This window comes from Siniperca chuatsi, linkage group LG6 (genome assembly GCF_020085105.1).
Source record: "Siniperca chuatsi isolate FFG_IHB_CAS linkage group LG6, ASM2008510v1, whole genome shotgun sequence".
NCBI classification, from domain to species: domain Eukaryota; kingdom Metazoa; phylum Chordata; class Actinopteri; order Centrarchiformes; family Sinipercidae; genus Siniperca; species Siniperca chuatsi.
In genome coordinates this window covers 10,622,922-10,639,418 of record NC_058047.1, presented here as the reverse complement: position 1 = coordinate 10,639,418, position 16,497 = coordinate 10,622,922, and the positions used below count along the sequence as shown (strand labels likewise).

The 16,497-nt window shown below is 40.3% G+C and overlaps 1 protein-coding gene across 3 annotated transcripts; it reads left to right on the top strand.

Moving 5' to 3' along the window:
* Window positions 1–717: 717 nt before the first annotated feature.
* On the top strand, window positions 718–13,136 carry arrdc2 (arrestin domain containing 2). Of its 3 annotated transcripts, XM_044200455.1 has the most exons (8): window positions 718–855; window positions 1,715–1,969; window positions 9,391–9,608; window positions 9,708–9,810; window positions 9,909–10,165; window positions 10,287–10,449; window positions 11,237–11,397; window positions 11,710–13,136. In XM_044200455.1, exons 2-8 carry the CDS (start codon window positions 1,717–1,719, stop codon window positions 11,761–11,763), a joined length of 1,209 nt encoding a protein of 402 aa, XP_044056390.1. In that variant the 5' UTR covers window positions 718–855; window positions 1,715–1,716; the 3' UTR covers window positions 11,764–13,136. The 3 variants fall into 3 exon arrangements, with proteins under 3 accessions (XP_044056390.1, XP_044056389.1, XP_044056391.1); XM_044200454.1 differs by lacking the exons at window positions 718–855; window positions 1,715–1,969 and adding an exon at window positions 5,942–7,584; XM_044200456.1 differs by lacking the exons at window positions 718–855; window positions 1,715–1,969 and adding an exon at window positions 7,692–8,991.
* The last annotated feature ends 3,361 nt before the right edge of the window (window positions 13,137–16,497 follow it).

The window sequence follows — 16,497 nt, the reverse complement described above, 5'->3', positions numbered from 1 at the left end:
CACTGTAGGATATTATAGTGATGCAATCTGATAAGAAATGCCACAAAGGGAGTTTAATGCTTACTGAATTCTGATTTAGATACCTGCTTCAGTCATGTCCCAAACTTAAGTTTAAGTAAACATGTGACATGAACTCTTTCAAATGCTTAGTCACATGACTCAAAAAACCCAAACAGAGAGGTGATTCAGAATTATCTCCTAAAATGTATTTTATATTACTTTTTTTCGATTTTCATTTTAGTCTAATTATTATTTTTTTCCCCCACGTTTTTTTGTTGTGAAATACTGTTTTTACACGATTCAAGTATGTCGTCATACTTTTTGTATGTATATTTATAAGAAAGAAAGGTGATTTAATAGGTATTGACCATTTTTAATTGAAAAAAACACACTGCCTTCAAAATAAAAGCCTAAGTTAAACAGCAAAATTCGAGCCAACGGTCAAATTCAAATATTGTATCCGCCGTTGTATCGGTGATTTCGATAACATCCTTTCTCAATGGCTCACTTTTTTGAGACTCTGCTCACACACAGATCTACATGTAAACGATAAAAAAAACCCCGAAAGGGTGAAATACGGTACACACGGTTTACATTTGAAAGGAAAAGGCCGGAAAATCACCTTGTTATTCTGCGTCACTTGACGTTCTGTCAATCCACGCGATCCTCCTCCTCCGTGTTAAAGTGGGCGGCCGTTACTCGCATGCGCTTTTTATCATTGGTGTGAGACAGATAGTCGCTGTGTTTCTGGGCAGTTAAACCTGCCACCGTTTTTAAAGGCTGGACTCCCATTGAAGTTCGGCTTTTCTGTCGGTAACTTCGCCTTTGAGAGGACCGCGTTGCTACTGTCTGCCGGTGAGTTTAAGACTTTTAAACGTCCGCTCAACGTTCACTGCTGTATTTATAAAACGTAGTCCCGGTTCTCAATCCTGATTGGCTGAGACCCGTTCATAAAATTCAGGATAAACACGCACCGGCCGCATAACGGAAAATGAGAATATTTTAGACCGAAAATAATCACCGAGCACTGTTTTAACAGAACTACTACATGACAGTCAGGTGTTATATTGTTGACTGAAAGTAGAATTTCAGTTATTTGACCTATGTGTGTATGAGTTTGGTGCGCAGAACAAATATTCATACTACTCATACCGAATTTGTTTAATTATTAAAGTTAAACAAAAAAAGTTTAGTATACACTGTCATTCTTTATTAACCGCTTTAATTAGTTATGTTCAAGATCCAACCAACGAGAAAAATGGGACATTTTAACATAATATGTTATTAAACATTTCTAAAACGTGTCTAAAAACAGAAACTGACTACACAGCAGTAGCTGGGACCCTAATCAGAACCACCCAACCCCACCCTGAAAATAAGATCTCTAAAAGAAAATAGCAAAAATTACATTATGTTCTGTATAATGGAAAGTGCACATTTAAAAGCAGTTAAAAACTTTGCATAATATTATTTAAAAAGTGAATACAGGACTTCACATGTGTAATTTGTTTGTTATGGGGTCCCCTGGTGTCCACAGGAGCCCTAAAATCATTTATGCCTTCAGCTGGCTCTGGCTATTTGCAGTGTGGTTTTCACAGCACCTGAAAACTAATTCCACACATTCCTATACATCGTGGGTATTTGTTAGTGTTTAGCCCTCAACCTTTTTCAAATGGTGTGTTTTTATTTACTGTTTAACTGTCTTCACTCACAGGAATGACGTTGAGCTCCGTAAAGTCTTTCAAGCTGGAGCTGGATGGTCCGGCTGATGCAGCGTTCATCGGAGGGGAGGTGGTGTCTGGCCAGGTGGTGCTGGAGCTCCGGAGGGACACCAGAGTGCACTTCATGAAGGTGCAGGGAAGAGGGGTGGCCACAGCACACTGGCTGGAGAACCGTGGCATGAACTCTGTCTATAACGACTACACCTCCAAGATCACGTACTTCAGGAAGAGACAGCATCTGATTCGAGGTCAGTGGTGAAAGCTGCAGACGGTTAATATTCACTGAGTTTATTTATATTTATTGTGTTTATTTTTCAGACTGGCTGTAGAATAACCACAAGTAAAGCGCAGCTAAATTACAGCTGCAGCTGGTGAGGTGGCTTCTAACAAGTAACCGACTAGCAGAGTTTTTTTTTCCTATTTTAAATGTACAATTTGATTTGTTTTCATGGTTTTGTTGTTGAAATACACAATGATTCTGGATAATAAAATCTCCATATAATGTCTTCAAGTAAAATGTCATTCATTTTTCAACATAGACCTTGTTAGATATAGATTAGCAAAATAAATGCATTTTAATAATAGCGCTTGTCCAGTGAAGACAGCCAAACAGGACCGGTCAAAGAGTTCAGTTTTAATGCTCTAACTGAACTTACGGTAGTCCAAAGGTGACTAGAAGGAAACCGCTGACTATGGTTATTTGAAAATGCAGAACAGTTCCTTCACTTACAATTTTATATAATTTGTGCTGACCTTGTTGTAGTTTTTGTATTTTCTTTTGTCCCCTATTGTACCAGTATAATATTCTTGTAAGAAATCATCCATCATTTGAAGCTTTGCTGTGATATACATAGTAACTGTAATTCAGCATGTATTGCAACTGGTGAATGTAAAACTGCTGATTTGCTCGGTCATGTGCCAACTGGTAGCCTCTGTGTCTTGTAGTTGCTGCAGTTTGCAAAATTAAGCCACCTGGGCCAAATGTGTTGCATGGAAACCTGGGAGAGAAGTCGACACTGGCTCATCCAGATACATCTGCCAGATAACATAATCTTAACATTAAACACAAATCCATTAGTGCTGAGTTCAAATAAACACAACTACATTTACTCAGTGCTATGTTGTACAGGACATAATAAAGTATGAAATTCCCCCAGTGTGGAAGGCACCAGGCATCTTAAAATCAGAGAGGCAGAGAATATAGGACATAGTAGCTGAGTAAATGAACTGTAGACAGGTCAGTGTTTTATTGGATGCTCTGTAAACAGTATATTTGGTCTGACTCCCCAGTCTGGTCGGACAGGTATATAGGAATGGACTCCAGATACAGAGTCTCAGATAAGAGCTGAATGTGTGTTGTTGTTGCTTTAGCAGAAGATATTCAGCCGAAAAAGGTGCAGAGTAGTTGAATGTAGAATGTCATTTCCATTTTCATTTGCTGCTGCAACAGCTGCATCGTGTAAACACTGTGGTTAAAGGTGCACTAGGCAGGTGTGTTAATATGAAGCCTACATTTCAGACTGTGACTACAAAACACATCACCCATTAACTAAGATGCTGTACTAATGGGCTGCAACTAACAAATATTTCAATTATCGATTATCCATCAGTTGTTTTGTATCAATTTAGTATAAAATATTACAAATGTAATTTACCAGTTGCCATCAGTTACCAGAGCTGAAACTGTTTCAAACTGTTAATTTACTCAGACCAGCTGCAAACCCCTAATGATATGAGATGCAGGAAAGTAAGCAAAAAAATATTTTAAAAAATCTGTAAAAAGAAAATGTTTAGTGTTTTTACTCTGTGAATTACAAGCAGTTAACCGTTTATCAATATTATAATACATTTTATGTCAGAAATGACAAAAATCTAAATCAAAACTGAAATAAAAACAGGGAATTCTGGATCACCATCCAGCTGCATTCAAAAGCATTTCATTCAACAACAGGCCTGTTTCTTTTGCATCTCCTGTCCCTTTGAAATAAAGCATAGGGGAGGGCAATATTACATTATCTACACCATAAGATGATATCAATTTGTCATCCGTCAGAAATGTTGCTATAGCATTTATACCCTGGTATCTCTCCCTTTAAATATTTCTGGGTGTATTAGGCCATTGTGAGCAAAGTTGCCATCACTGTGATGAAGTACTTTAATTAGACAAAAACAGACATTTCTGTCTGGGTTATTTTATCCATTAACAATTTCTCAACTCCAGAACATGTATTATATATACAATATATAATCACATATACTGTGATAAAGGATTGTATCCATATCGCCCATCCCTAATAAAAGTATGACAAAATGATGTGAGATATATATATATATATATATATATATGAATAAAATTGACTAGACTAGATGTCACCACAAAGGATTTCTCAATAATTTCAGTTTTCTTTGTCTGGGAGCCACAATAATGCTGGTTTGCTTAATGTAGCTTTAACTACAGATGGCTACCAAATATTGTTTCTTTCCATATAGCCATTGAAAATGCCCAAATGTCCAAATGATAAGATATATTAAAGATCTTCTAAGATAAAGTCAAATAAAATCATGTAAAAAAAAAATGAAACAAATAGAGTATGAACAAATAGAAATATGCTTCTGATACAATGTTTTTACAGATTTTACATGAATGGAGATTAGAAATCACCAGTATTCTCTGTGCTTCTTCACCCCTCACCCAGAATATCTGTCAAATCCATATGACTGATACATAAATGGAACTTACTCTTCTGTCAAATTACATGCAGTTTTGTCTTCTGGACTGTGGACAATTACGTGCACCAGTAGAGAGGCTAAGGTGCTGTCAGTACATGGTGGTTTGACCTATAAATGTCCCTTAGACCGACATTCTGTATAGACCAATGTTATCTGCAGAATCTGTCCAGGAAATAACAGTGCTAATTGTTTTTGCAAAGCTTCAGCCTTCTCATATACACCCCAAATCATTTCAGGAACAGAATCAGTTTTATTGGCCTAGTACATAAGTTTGTACATACAAGGGATTCGGCAAAGTGGTAAATACAAATGTTAAAAAGTTGAGTTAGGTTCTATTTACTTGGGACAAGAGCAGCAAGAAATGAGGAGAAAGTGAAAGACAGAAGAGAAAGGAAGGAAGGAGGAAGGGGTGGGTGCTTTTAAAAAATTGCACCATGTGTCGCTGCTGCAATGAGGAAAGCAACATGTGCTCCTCTCGGCCCCGCCCTCCTTCACCACACAACATGTAAATATCACCATATCTCCATATGGCGTCATTTTCAGCTCATTTATCTTTTAGTTTTCCAAAACCTTTTTTTTTTTTTGTGAGTGATTGTTTTTCCCTTTAAAGGCAGACATGTATCTGAGAGTCAGTCCGGTTTCAGTGGAGAGTTTAGTTGTGTTTTAGGACTGTTTCCAGTTTTAAGTTTCTCTTGCAAACACAACTGAAGAATTACATTTTCTCTAGCCCCTCTTTGCTCTAAAGTATGTAGGGCTTCAATGTAAATATTTGTTCTACAATGTTGTGCACTCAGCAGCTCTTTGGGTAAACAGAGAGAAACTCATGTGGATAAATATGTTTACTTTAGTCTGCAGCAGTGGTAAACGTGTTTTCAGTCATGATTAGGGTTATCATACTGAGTCATCTGCGAACCGGCAGTGTTAATCAGGCCCATCGTTCTGTTCAGAGAACCACATGTTCATCTTATCAGGACTGAGGCAGGGAACTCTGGTAGAGCCAGGCTGCTGCTCCTGGTCACCTGCAGGTGGCGTGCTAAGCTTTATTTCACCACAGGCCACAGCTTCCTGAGTGGATTTTAATCAAAAACTGACGAATTGATACAAACTGGACAACTGAGCTCCCCAAATATGACAGAGTTCTACTGCTAGTTAGGACTAGTCGCATTTTGTTTTTGAGGAATTAACTGATTATACAGAAGGAAAGATGCAGGGAAACATCCTTGTACTTTCTACCTTTTATACTAACCTGCAAGGAGTAAAATAACAGTGAGGAGAGACTCAGTTGGAAAGCCCCTCCAGAGGCTTATTCCGTGGGCACCATCTACCTAGATTCTTACAACTATTCACACACATCTCCAGTCCAGTTCAGGCTGTGTAAAAGCACCCAGGTAGTCCTCCAGATGTGCACACTCTCTCCACATCGCCAGCCGGTGGCGCTGGAGAGCTAGTCATCCCATGGAACAAAGGAGTAAACAACTTTGTTTTTCTCAGACCAGTCTTGATTTTTGTCTGAGGGCCTTTGAATTGAATGAAGAGAGTAACCCTGCTTAGAAACGAAGCAGTGTTTCTTTAGTTTATTTATTGCAGCTGAGTTTGGAAGAAAAATCAATTCTGCTCAGAATTGGCTTTGTTTGCAAATGTTGGAATTTGATGTGTTAAGAAAAGGCTGGATGGGTGCTATGATTACTGCAAGTGATTTAGTTGTTACACGTGTTTTCTTTATTCTGGGACTTGTAGTTTTCCTGTGTGGTATCCCTCTGTTATCGAAGGTAGAATGAATGTAGCTGTTTTTCATAGGGGGATTTGGTGGCATTAGTTGCATGCTTTTGTGCATAGCTGTGTGCTCTCCATGTGTGCTGTCCCAGGCTGTGTAACATTATGTTCAAAGCGACATGTAAGAAGTGGAGTAAACAGCTTTGGTCCATAGTGAAACTATTTCCCTCTGAGCTGTGCAGGGCGGATGTCTGCCAGATGGAGGCATGCTCAGTAAGCCTGTTTTCGTCTTCTAAGAACCTGTAACCATCAATCATCACTAGGCCTTGTTTTCTTCGCTGAAGCCTCCACACCCAGTCTGCATGTTTATTATGCTGCCTTCAAGCTGGATCCGGAAATATGGACTGTTGAGAGCTGCACACAAGTAACCCAACTGTTGTAAATTGGACTGAGGAAGTGGGAACTGTAAATGACAGTCAAGTTGTCAAGATGTGACTCTCAGATGGGTGGCTGTCATGAAACTTTGGGACTGTAAACATGATGTTTTTTATATTATTTTTTCTTCATAGTGGTTGTCATATTTGGTAATGTTGGCATCATGAGGTGGTTTTGTTCTCAGACTTGTTCTGATGTTTTTGTAGTTGTTGTCTCCTCCTACGCTAAGAGGACAACCTGTAAATATGCAGGAATTGTGATCCGTAAATGTTTGGCCTGGTGAGAATGTTCTCTTTTGTGTATTCATGTTTGAAACAAAACAATAACCCACCAAAAATCTATTTTTTAACAGTTATAGCGGTCTCAAACCTAGACGTGAGGTCTTGTTTTCAGCTGCCGCAGCTGATTTCACACATCGCTTGCCGCCGCCGCCCCAACCCCCTTTTACAACTGTAGTACTGAGAAGTCTGTGCTAAAGAGGAGCACCTGAAGGCAGCATCAGCCTTCAACCCTCTGCCGAGGCCTTGCATAATATATTCAGAAATCCCGCCCACTTTTCAGCCTCCAAATAGTGCTGCAGCCCGACAGTGCGCAACAGTTTGAGCTTTAAACAAGTGAACAAACGATATCTAAAGATCCATTTCAGCACACTTTAAAAACTGCGGAACAACAATAAAGGAATTTTTGAGAGGACTCGCACAACCTGCAAAAATGATTTTAGACAAGTTGAAAAAGTTTGCCATCGTCTTCGACTCTCCGGAGGTGGACTGTCCTCCGGTGTTCAGCAGCGGGGACGTGGTGTCCGGCAGGGTGGTGTTGGACCTGGCCAGGGAGAGTCGTGTGGACTCCCTGAAACTCCACGCTGAGGGATTCGCTAAAGTGCACTGGACCGAGTCCCGGTCCGCCGGCTCCAGCACCGCATACACCCAGAACTTCAGCGACGAGGTGGAGTACCTGAACCGGAGAGAGGTGCTGCTGCAGGCAGGTCAGTCCGCTCTGCAGGCAGGGTGATGGGGGAGACCCCAGAGGGTGCATCCTGACTGTAAACCTATGAAACTGTCAGCTTGTTGGGATCTAAACAGCAAAACCAGCGTCCTCTCATTGAGCAAATGCCAAGCGAATGAAACAATAGTGAAAGTGGATTATTTGTCTGGGGACGCTGGGTTGTCTGCAAACTGAGAATAGTGTTGTTTTCATGATTTAGAATGCAAAACACACGGATCATGAACATAGTCCTGTCTTTTCTGGTTGTATTACTTTCTAGTAAAGTCAAGCTGCAACTTGGTTTTGTTCTTGGAGTTGTTGTTGTTTTCCTCACATCTGAGACGTTTTGCTGGCTGTGACTTGATTTATAAACTCGTCGCAACTGTAGCTGCAAAGTTGACTGGATCATCTAATGTTCTGTGAATGAAACAAAAGTCAAACTTAAGTTTTTATATGATTTTATTAGGAGCCTTTCCAGAGATGTGCACTTTGTTGTTGGGTACTTCCTTGAAGAAGTAAAACTGAACATCTAGATTCAAACAATGCACACAAAACAAGCACTGAGAGATCCAGTCATTCATTGACTGAAGCATTTTTTGGGGGGGTTAGGGTTGGTTAGTTATTTCATCAAATGGAAATATGAGATGTTTTGTTGTTGGTCATAACGCCATATATAAGTATAAGAACCCCAGCTGTATAAGAAGAGAGCAAAGCATGGCACATCAGCTGTCTTTGCTCTCCTTTGTCCTTGTGAAAACAAAGAAAGAAATCTAACAGACTCATTGGAAGAAAGTCCTGGGTTGTTTTCCTCCACAGCGATGTGGGAGAGCCTCAGCTTTCTGTCTTCATTCACTGGGCACAGAGTTGTTTGGTTTGAAGTGTAGACAGGAAATTCACAGCCAGGGCTTGATCAACTTTATGTCTTTTTTCCCTGCAGTGTTCAGTCGCACTGCTTGATTTGATATTTTATGAAAACCTGTTTGCAAACAACAACAAGATAAAAAAAAAACATCATATAATGTTAAAGAATTTGGTGATGTTTGAAAGTTTTTTGCTGGTGTGCACAAAAACTTAGAAGAAAGCTTATAACAACCCACTTGACCCATTAGGAGGATTTGACAGTGACAGTATTGTTATTTAAATCAAGTTGGAGCTTCCAGCTAACAAAGGGACACAAAACACATTGAGTCTGTTAAACGCAAACACGTGTTCCTGGACCTGTGCAGCAAGAGAGAGAGAAAAAACAGAGCAGTTGAGACAGGCTATTTAATACAACTCGAGCAAAACATGTTCTCAGTCAGCACAATAGAGCAGGAACCACCCCTCTGAGCAATCACAGAAGCCATGTGATTGCAGAGAAAGACAGCAAGAGTCATGCTTAAAAGATCTGTTCTTACTCTCTCACTAGGTCAGCTTTATTTCTGGGGACTTCTAAAGAACACTGGTGTTTGTTGTTTTTAAAAGTTTGCACTAGTTGTGCAGGTTTAGCATGATTTTATCAGGATTTATTTTGCTCGTTTGCTGCCATTCATTCTTGTGGCATTTGAATCATCTTAAACAGAATCAGATAATCAATTGCTATAAAATTATTACATTGTGCTGAATTGATTGTTTTATATCATTGTTATATTATTTGATGCTCTTCTTCCTGATAATCATCTGGCACCTACAGTAGGACTCTGGTCATCTAGGAACTGAAGTTACACTTACTGCCCTGTACTCTTGAAATTAAATGTACAAAACAGAACAAAAAAAAAAAGGTGAAAACTGTGATTTAAATGTATTTTTCTGTTACTTCTCTCCCCAGATAATGGTGAAGTGACTGTCCTTCCTGCCGGCAGACATGAATTTCCATTCAGCTTCCAGCTGCCTGAGGAGACACTGGTCACCTCCTTCGAGGGGAAACACGGCAGCATCCGTTACTGGGTCAAAGTTAAGCTACACAGGCCATGGGCCACTGTCAAGAAGATCAAGAAGGAGTTTACAGTCATCGAACCCATCGACATCAACACACCGGCCTTACTGGTGAGCATCTCAGCCCTTGCATTTCATGGTTGTGTAATTACACACATGATTTTCTGGGTGTTTTGAGGCGCTTGGCTCAATTGGTTACATCATTTCCAGGCGCCACAGGCTGGAACGAAGGACAAGATGGCACGGGCATGGTACCACAACTTTGGACAGGTGTCTGTAACTGCAAAGATCGACCGCAAAGGCTATACACCAGGTGAGAGTCTAGCACCTAAAACATCACCTACTGAAAACAGTCTTTTCTGCCCAGTTTAGAAGTGTGTGCAATGTCTAATGTACCCTCCCTCTCCGCAGGTGAGGTGATACCTGTCTTTGCAGAGTTCGACAACTCTACCTCCAGATCAGTTGTGCCCAAAGCCTACATCACTCAGACTCAGACGTTCATCGCCCGTGGCACCATAAAGCAGAAGCGCTCAGTTGTGGGCACACTGTGCGGTGATATTGTGGGCGCCAGATGCAGGGAGACGTGGCACGGTCGCGCCATCAAGATCCCGCCTGTGGGTCCCTCCATCCTGCAGTGCCGCATCATCAAAGTGGAGTACATGCTCAAGGTGAGCTCAGTCAACAGCTTTATTTCTGAGGAATTCCCTCTTTCCATGCACACTGCTGCTGCTTTTGAATCTGCACTTTGCACAGATGTCACTAAAAGTTATCTTCTTTTCCTCCCACCAGGTTTGTGTTGATGTTCCTGGGACATCCAAGCTGTGTCTGGAGCTGCCGCTCGTCATAGGCACCATCCCCCTCCATCCCTTCGGAAGCCGCACCTCCAGCGTCAGTAGCCAGTACAGCGTCAACCTGGAGTGGATGCGCATGGCCATCCCCGAGCAGCCTGAGCGTAAGTGTCCTTTAATACTGCAGTGATTAATAGACAGAGATGTTTAGGTCTACATGTGCACAATTATTAAAACATGGACATTTTTATGACACAAACAACGCAGGAACATCTGCCACCATCCTTGTCTTGTGTTGTTTTTTTTCACTTAGTTGAACATTTTTCAGCTTTTATTGCTCAGACTGGGCAGATAAACACATGACTCAGAGTGAGCAAAGCAGTACAGACTCATTATTGTCTTTTCACCATTTTTATAATCCATAACCAGTGTTCAAGGATGTTTGCAATCTTGACCCAAATCTTGCCAGTGAGCTTGATTCATAGGACCAGCAAAATAGCCAAACAAACGAAGAAAACAGTCTGCACTCTGATAAACAGCTTCCAGAGGCTTTTCAGGTTAAACAGTGCAATTTATTCATATAGTGGAAAAAGAGAGTGTCACTGTCACTTTTTTATTTTGCTTTTTGTCAATAAATATTGTCTGCTAAATTTAATAAATTGCTACTTTTTGCTTTAACCTTTATCAGTTTATGGGCCTGTTCCCTCTTTTATTTTTATGATCAATGTCTGCCAATGTCTGTCAGATGCTAACATGTATAAACAAACAAAGGCTTTGATTCATCAGAGATTCATGTTGGATCAAATCAGTGTTTGTTAGTGCAAAAGGCAGTAGATGTTATGTGGATTTTTAAGAGTTTTAATGGCAGTGATGACTGAGCAGCTTAGTGTTTGGACCTGTACTGTTCTGTTGAGTCAGACCAGTGGACTAATCCTGCCTCTTTCCCTGCAGCTCCTCCAGATTACAGCTCTGTGGTGACAGAGGAGGAGGCCGAGCAGCGCAACAATGCGGTGGTCCTGCAACCTGCCGAAGACCTGAGTGGGATCCTGGAGCGCCCCCTCATGGCTTTTGTCCAAGAGTTTCGCTTCAGACCGCCCCCTGTGTACAGCGAGGTGAGTCACCAAATGCTGGAATCAAAACCCACCTACACTCACTGTTTATTTATTTAGTTTGATATGCATATATAAAGGCTTAGAGAGAATATTTATTTGTGTAGATTAATTTTAAAATATCCCTAACGGACTTCTTTCCTGCCTAAGAAACTCTTGAGATTGCAGCTGAATTGTATAACAGTACATGAAAACAAATCAGTGAGTGTAGGCTGAATGTATCATAGCGCTGAATGTTTTGTTCAGAGAAAGACTGAATTATCTTCTTACTTAACCTTCATCTTGTGTGTCTTTATTTCCATTTCCTGCCTACAGATTGACCCCAACCCTCAGCCCTTAAACATGAGACCTCGCTGCATGACATGTTGAACCATGAGCCCTGCCTGAGTGTCAAGCGACTTAAATTAATGAAACAAATCAAGGGATTTGTCTTCTCCTGGATTACTTCTCTCTGATAAATGGCACCTGGTCCCACCAAGTGTCGTGGAGAGCGACTGGAGTGCCACGGAGAGGCCAGGAGACAGAGCTCACAGGAACTGGATGTCAGTGGAGGAGCCGCCACTTTTTTTCCAAGTCCATAAAGTAAAGGGGACGCTTTCCTGTTATGTTGCGAGGAAAGTCACTTCTGCACATCAGTTCCTGTCCTCCCCAAGTGATCTTTGGCTCCTGGCAAAGTGAGCTACAAATACCTCCCAATCAACCATTCCCTCATGTGAAGAGAATTTTGAGATTTAAGGAGTTTGGGACATACTGGGGGGTGGGGATCACTTGATGTTTGTCAGGTGGAGAGTTGGAGTTGCACCTGGTGTTCAAATGTTTTGAAAAAAAGCGCTCTTGATAAGTTGACATATGTTTGAAGCACATTGTCATCTTTGAGTGGCGTAAAGAGAGAAGTGCAATTATTATCTTCAGTTTCCAACTCCCCTTGTCCTGGCAACACAGCAGATTCTAACAACCTACATTGCTATGCATTGTGTTCCTGGGATGATTTCTACTGTTACTTAAGCACATACTGTATCTGATGGTGTGATGGTGGAGCAGAGAAGTCAAGTAAGCAGATGTATTTTATGCATGCAGGTCACAATATGTAAAAGGGAAAACTATGTATGCCTTAATTATCTGCCATTGAAGATTACATGAGAGTTTCAGGGAGTCGTTCTCTCATCAGAGTTGAATAGAGCTGAATGTATTCTGAAAGAACTTAGAACAAAAACGGTTGAATTGTATGTGGATGAATTCCAAGAGAAGTGTTGTGTTAATGCAAGGCTAAAGGCACTGAAGTGTCAGATAGCTGTGGTTGTTGATTTTAGCACAGTGATTAAATAGGATGAGCGGTTTGTGTATAAAGCTGCACGAGGCTCATAGATTAGCTCTCCCAGCTGCTAAACAAAAGGAGGAGACGGAGACCTCTGAGCCATGTGGCCTGAAGCTTTTGATGGGAGCCAGATGCCTCGGTGCTCAACCAGAAAACACTGCTCAGCATTCAAGTCGAGCCTTAAGCTGGATATGCCACTGAAATGTATGGACAAAGAACATTCCAAAAACTGACTCGAGGATTATGTTTTTTCCTCAACTTCCAAAAAACTGTTAGGAGTATGAAAGAAGTCTTCAGGGTCAGCAGTGCGACGTGCAGTGGCACGCACTGATAAAACAAATGTATTTTTATACAAATGCAATTGTTGAGTCACAATCTTACCAAAGTTTTGTAATTGTTTTTTCTAATAAAAAAAAGCTTAAATGGATGTTTGCCTTCAGTGTTTCCTTCAAACCTTGACTGGTATGTAAGCTGTACACTTTGTTAGGGAAATAGTAGAGGGAATGTTGTGTGCCAGTGGAATGGTACATTATGTTCAGTAGGGTGTGAGTCAAAACTATGTCATTGCCAAGGGCAGAGTTCATTGGAGAAGCAAGCTACACTCAGTTGATCAAAACAATAATTACAGACTTATGTTTTGCCTGTGACAGCTAATTTTGCGCACTTACGAAATCCAGTAAAAACGGGGTGCTTCTGCTGCTCCTTTAAAAGAACAACATAGGGGGTGCCCCAGTAGCTGCACTTACCATTAAGTCTGACTCCTTATCGCAGCATCCTGTCTCTATCTACAGCTGTCACTGTCCAATTAAGGCAAAAAATGCCCCCAAAAAATACTCTATAAAAAACAAAGCCAGGACTCCAAAGTTATTGCTTCTTCTCACCACTGAATTATCTGTCACAGTTAGTCCAGATAATATATGTGGATCTCATCTGGAGTCCTCTTGTACAGTTTGTACTTCGTTTACGTGAATATTCAACAAGGATCCAGGTTATTTTTTGTCACATGTAAACGTATAACACACAGGAACAAACAAGCAGCTCAGTGAATCATACAAGTGTTGCACAAAGCCATAAACATGGCTGAAAGCCAAGTGGAAGAAATTCTTGGCTGCTCAGTGCAGTGCTGGAGGATGGACAAGGGTTTCAGTGAGAAGCTTTTATACTGGTAAAATACTTTGAAGAAGAACAATGAAGAATTCATTAAAAGTCTTCCTTCTTATCTTTGTGTTGGTGTTGATTTTTGACAGAAGACCAAAATTTCTTTACAAATGAAACAAAATAACAATGGGGATATTTTTTTCTTAATTAAAAACAATTAGTTGAGTAATTGATTAGTTGATCAACAACAATTTTGATAATCAGTTAAACATTTAAGTAATTTTTTAAGTAATTTATATTAGCCAATACCAAAGATTATGTGGTTCCAGCTGCTTCAATGTGAGGGTTTGTTGTTTCTCTGTTTTATATCATTGTAAACTGAATACCTTTGGTAAATCAGACAAAGCAAGCAATTTTCTAGACCAAACAATTAATTAAGAGAATGCCCGGTAGAAAAATCAATACTGAAATTAAACATTTGGTCCAGCCTTCATCTTAATCAAAACAAATAATAGAATTGTACCTAATTGATTGCAGGCTTTCCTCTTGCCTCTCATCACAGGATGCTCAGAGGTCAGTCACAGCAGCATATATAAAGGTATTAATATATTTACGTGTGTTGAAAGTGCTCATTCGGTTCAACTAACCTGTGTACACAAGCATATTTAGCATTGACACCTGACAGGATTTCGAGGTGTTGCAGTGGTTTGGTGTCATCTCACAGCTGCCATGATCAAAGAAATGACACAGGACAAGAAATAAGTTGTCAGAGGATGAAGAGAAAGTGGCATATTCACATCTTTAATTATTAATCATACATTAACACAGATTTTATCACTGGATTTAAAAACAGGAACCTTGGAGTTTGTCTGCTGGCCTCTGGCTCAGACACAGTGAGGAACCAGTCTGATCTCAGCTTTCAGCTGGTAGACATGAGCACTCAGCACTTACTTATATATTCTGATCCAGCCATTGGAATCAGTGCTTTGGTTCAAGGACAGACACCTCAGCAGGGAGGGAGGCTTGAACTTGGACGCTCTGAGGGATGGTCTTCTCCTTCTGTTTCTAGGACAAGAGCTAAAGATCCCAACCCACTAAAGTCACAGCTTTCAATTTCCTTCTCATCATGTAGAAATAAACAGACAAAATCTGTCACAAGTGCAGAATCCCACCTTTTAAATGTTAATCAAGTCTTTACACCAAGTTGAAACCTTAAAGCATATTTTTAGTATACTGTTAGTTACTAGATATAATTTGATTATTACTTGACAAGATTATCTACAAAACTGCCAAATGTTTAGATTTCAGACTGTCAATACCAACACCAGACATGGCTATATATAAAATAATAAAGCAGAATTAGAGCTGTAAGCACCGATGATCGGGCCCTTGCACCTCCGTGCACGTCGGGGCATGCTGCAGCCGTGGCGTCCTTGCCGGATGCCGGCTGTTGGACGTGGCTCTGATGTAATGTGTTTTGGTCACTACACGTAGGAGCAACTTTCTGTTTAAATATTACATTCTCTGTCCACTATGTGGCGCTAGAGAACACACACTAATAATACTTGCTGGATATCGTGTAGACCTCACCATGTAAATTCGATGTACATTGGATGATGTTTGTCACAGAAGGCTGACTTCCTGTTGCCAGTAGGTGGCAATAATGAAATATTGTCATATAGATGTGTTCAGGGCAGGGCGCTTATCATACATGTGAAGTTTGGTTCAGATGGGACCATGTACAGTAAAGTTACAACCACTTCCTGTGTCAATGGCGAAACATTGAAATTCGCCGCCCCATAACGGCCACGTTGTTTGAGGAAAACTCACGCTTTGAGCAACTTTTCATTGTGAAGGTCTTTAGATTGCTCTGCGAAATTTTGAAGTTGATCCAATTAATTCTCTAGGAGGAGTTTGTTAAAGTACGGAGCCTGTAAATGCTGAAAAATGCACATTCAATTCAAAATAGCTGACTTCCTGTTGGGTTTAGGGTATGGCTCCATGTTGCATGTTTGCATGTCTTGAGGTGATACATGTACCTCCCAATTTTCGTACATGTAGGTGAAAAGTAGGTTGGGAGCTGCATTTTTGAAAATTTCAAGGGGGCGCTATAGAGCCATTTTGCCCCGCCCATTTCTGAAACCCATAAAATATCACATTTTTCACCAGTCCTGATGCGTGTGCAAAGTTTCACAACTTTTCGAGCACAAAAATGTGATTCATTTGTAAAAAGTTGGAATCTTAAAGATAATAATTCCTTGCATTTCAATAGGGCCTACAACCGCTGTCAACGCTTGGGCCCTAAATAAAGTTGAGGTTGTGCTGTGAAAAATTACATGCATAGTTTTGGTGGTAAACAAATGCCAAACCCATACATTAGCAGAAAAACACCCCTAAGAAACATTTAAAATGCATTAACTTTCCTTTTTACAACATTAAGATACTTACCTGCTAACCTTAAATGAACTGGTTAAACCCCTTCATATTTATTGTAAACACAGACAGATAATCATAACAAACTTTTAAGGCTTCATTTAGGTCTTTTAAGGATTAAATTCAATTGTTTTACCCCTCAGAGATATTTAACCTTAATTTTCATAGACTTGACAAAGACTAAATTTAGACTGTATGAAGTAAAAGTGGCTTTTAAGTATGAAATCGAGGGGTTCTGCTCTTTGGTGAATGTAAAG

What these genes read in the sequence shown, in the direction of transcription:
- arrdc2 (XM_044200454.1), top strand. Translation starts at nt 7,311, where the DNA reads ATGATTTTAGACAAGTTGAAAAAGTTTGCCATCGTCTTCGACTCTCCG. An exon ending in AAGTGGAGTACATGCTCAAG is followed by an intron (nt 10,166 to 10,286) that starts GTGAGCTCAGTC and finishes TCCTCCCACCAG; the next exon opens with GTTTGTGTTGATGTTCCTGG. An exon ending in CGCCCCCTGTGTACAGCGAG is followed by an intron (nt 11,398 to 11,709) that starts GTGAGTCACCAA and finishes TCCTGCCTACAG; the next exon opens with ATTGACCCCAACCCTCAGCC.